General features: G+C 29.0%; 1 protein-coding gene across 1 annotated transcript; it reads right to left on the bottom strand.

The window, feature by feature from the left end:
* Positions 1–1,325: 1,325 nt before the first annotated feature.
* Positions 1,326–2,146, bottom strand: LOC123209486 (hydrophobic protein LTI6A). The gene is made up of 3 exons (XM_044627561.1): positions 1,987–2,146; positions 1,789–1,888; positions 1,326–1,502 (listed from the first exon to the last, which is right to left on the bottom strand). The coding sequence occupies exons 1-2, from the start codon at positions 2,071–2,073 to the stop codon at positions 1,805–1,807; spliced, it is 171 nt and encodes a 56-aa protein (XP_044483496.1). The 5' UTR covers positions 2,074–2,146; the 3' UTR covers positions 1,326–1,502; positions 1,789–1,804.
* Positions 2,147–2,814: the final 668 nt, after the last annotated feature.

Below are 2,814 nucleotides of genomic sequence, written 5' to 3'. Positions count from 1 at the left end.
TTGGTTTTATTTTTTGATAAAAGTATTATTTATTTTATATAAAATGGACAAATATTTCTTTGGCAAGTTCATTTCCTGTGTGCCACCATGAATGACTTTGGCAAGTTCATTTCCCAATTAGATTTTATATTATTTTACCAATAAAATTATCAAAATCCAGACCTGGCAATTGTTTTGTCAAAATATTTCAGTTGGTTTCAATTTTGGATACAAATAATTAAATATGGTAACAAAATCTCTATCATGATATGGATATTATTGTGACCTGTAAAGTTCATTTAACGTGGAAAACCATATAGAATAATCAATTTTATTTATGGACTATAATTCAGTTTTTTTAATATTTTAATGTTTATTTATTCTATCTGCAGTCGAAGACCCCGACCTCGACTAAACTGTCAATATCATGTTATATTCTTTGATATATTATGCGTATATATATTTTTATCTAAGGTTGTAGATGAACTCGTCCAGGAAATTTGTAGGAGAAAATTCTCTCATGTTAATTGACAGCAAGGGTGTCCCTTTAAGCCAAATTTACATCACAAAAAATGAAGAAGTATATGATGAGATACATGGTAAGTTTTTTTTTTTTTAAATTAAAATAAAAAAGCCTTATGCGTATCAAATTATCCTTTTCAATTTGAAATGATCACATCAAACAAGAGAATCTCAAAAGTTTAGTGATTTACTCTATAATTATTGTATTATATAAGTTAAAAATTTTATTTTTGTATATTTATAAGTGAATTTCAAATTCAAACACTTTTATTTAGATACTCACTTTGTGATTTATGTTGTCACTCGGATGTCAACAGACTTATTTGTATAAATTACAGTAATAAATTATAATTAAGTGATCTAATTATTTATTTTTTATATTTTAAAATCATTAAATCAAATATTAACACATCAAATCATATACTAAATTTATACATTTTATTTTTACAAGTAATATTACTTTTTCGTGTTTGTTTTAGTCTTTGTTATCCTTTCAATAAAAGGTATCTAAACATCGAATATAGTATTCATTATTTGATTTGAAATAATTTATTTTTTATCCAAACTATTCATGTTTAAATTTAAATTCAGGGTAAACAAATTCAATCCAAATTAAGAATTTTATTTATTTTTATAAATGGGTCGCATTCAAATTAATTTGAACATGAATACTACAATTGAAAGATAGGGAAGAAAATGACAAAAATGCGAAGTAATGGATAAATTTATTTGGTGCACAACATGATAAACATTTTTGAAGAAAAATCTAGTACCGGGGGACAATAAAATAATGCAGTGGAGAATTGACAACCCACTAAGCTTAATTAATCAGAAAACCAACCACTCAAAATAATCCAATTAACCCCATATAATCAAAAACAGAAAAATCAAGAACATTGATTCACAGTACAAAATCATTAACAAACAAAAAAAAAAAAACTGTCCATCGAACTATTGTTAATCACTCTGCATCTTCAACCTTGGCCTCTGTTTCTCTCCATCTGCAGCAGAAAACAATTTATGTGAGAAACAGCATGAATAATTTACAGTATAACAGTACAGTCAGGTTGTGGAGTACAGGAGAGGGTAAGGAGAGTCATATGCCCTCTTACCTGAGTTTATATCCAACCCTGTCGAGAATATATTGAATTGTGGAGATTGAAAATATATTGATTTTTGTTAAATCCAATCTATCACACTTATTTGTTACTCACTTTTATTTGATATGAAAGTCTTTTTTTTTAGTCTCCAACAAACCCGAACATTAAAGGATAAGTGATTGCTTACCGGATATGGAAGATGGTCACTTGGTGATGGCATAAACGGCATAAATAATTCCAGGGAGATAACCCAAGATTGTGAGAAGCAAACATATCCAGAACTCAACCTGCAAAAACAAACGGACCCGATCTTTCAATATGGAAAATTAGAAAAAAAAATCTGCAAACGAAAAATCATTCAGCAAGTTCTGAAACATGATCAAACCCCGCAGCCATATTTGAAGAAGACGCCGAGAGGAGGCAAGAATATGGCCAAGAGGATGTCTACGCAGGTGGCGGTGCTTTCTTTCATTTTTTGAAGAGAGGTTTCAAGTGATCGACAAATAAATATGAAGAGGAGATTTTGAATTCTGAAGTAAATTATTTATAGCCAATGGAAAGGGGACATTGGACCCCCCACGTGGCCTCTCCATGCGTTTGGCGGTTTGAGTATTACGTTTTCTTAACGCGGTTCACTTGCTTAGAGGATGAACATGTAATTTTTTAAAGTTTGATTTGTTCTTTTAGGTGTTAATGAACCCTAGAAGTTTCACTACATGCCGTCAATATCTATGTAATCGTAAAGATATCATCACCTAATTTCAGCTCATATCTAGGACAATCTTCTTAATCTTGAATCACATATTGACCAAATCAAAAGTTAAGTTTTGACAAGTTAGACTGGTTTGATCAGTACTCAAACCAATCAACTATTTGAAATATAATACTATAACAATATTCGATTAAATAGAATTATGGTTTGATAGTATATGATATATATATTTTTACTAAATAGACTTAACTCGAGTTTCAATAATTATAAATTTTTTAAAACAATTTTATCTATTTAATGATTAAATGTGAAATTTTAATTACATTTAATTAAAACCAAATTTGGTGTGATGACACACATGAATATGTGTCATTAGTTTGGGTTTGAATCCAAATTATTACAAAATTTTATAAACAAAAATTAGCCCACAAACATGTTAGGTTGATCAAATCGACCTGATGGAGAAGCTTTTTGTTGAGCTTGATCTCCATGATTTTATCA

This window comes from Mangifera indica, chromosome 2 (genome assembly GCF_011075055.1).
Source record: "Mangifera indica cultivar Alphonso chromosome 2, CATAS_Mindica_2.1, whole genome shotgun sequence".
Lineage (NCBI taxonomy): Eukaryota > Viridiplantae > Streptophyta > Magnoliopsida > Sapindales > Anacardiaceae > Mangifera > Mangifera indica.
The sequence above is the reverse complement of the archived record's forward strand: the minus strand, read 5'-3'. Positions and strand labels throughout refer to the sequence as shown.

What these genes read in the sequence shown, in the direction of transcription:
- LOC123209486 (XM_044627561.1), bottom strand. Translation starts at nt 2,073, where the DNA reads ATGAAAGAAAGCACCGCCACCTGCGTAGACATCCTCTTGGCCATATTC. An exon ending in TCTTCAAATATGGCTGCGGG is followed by an intron (nt 1,889 to 1,986) that starts GTTTGATCATGT and finishes TTGTTTTTGCAG; the next exon opens with GTTGAGTTCTGGATATGTTT.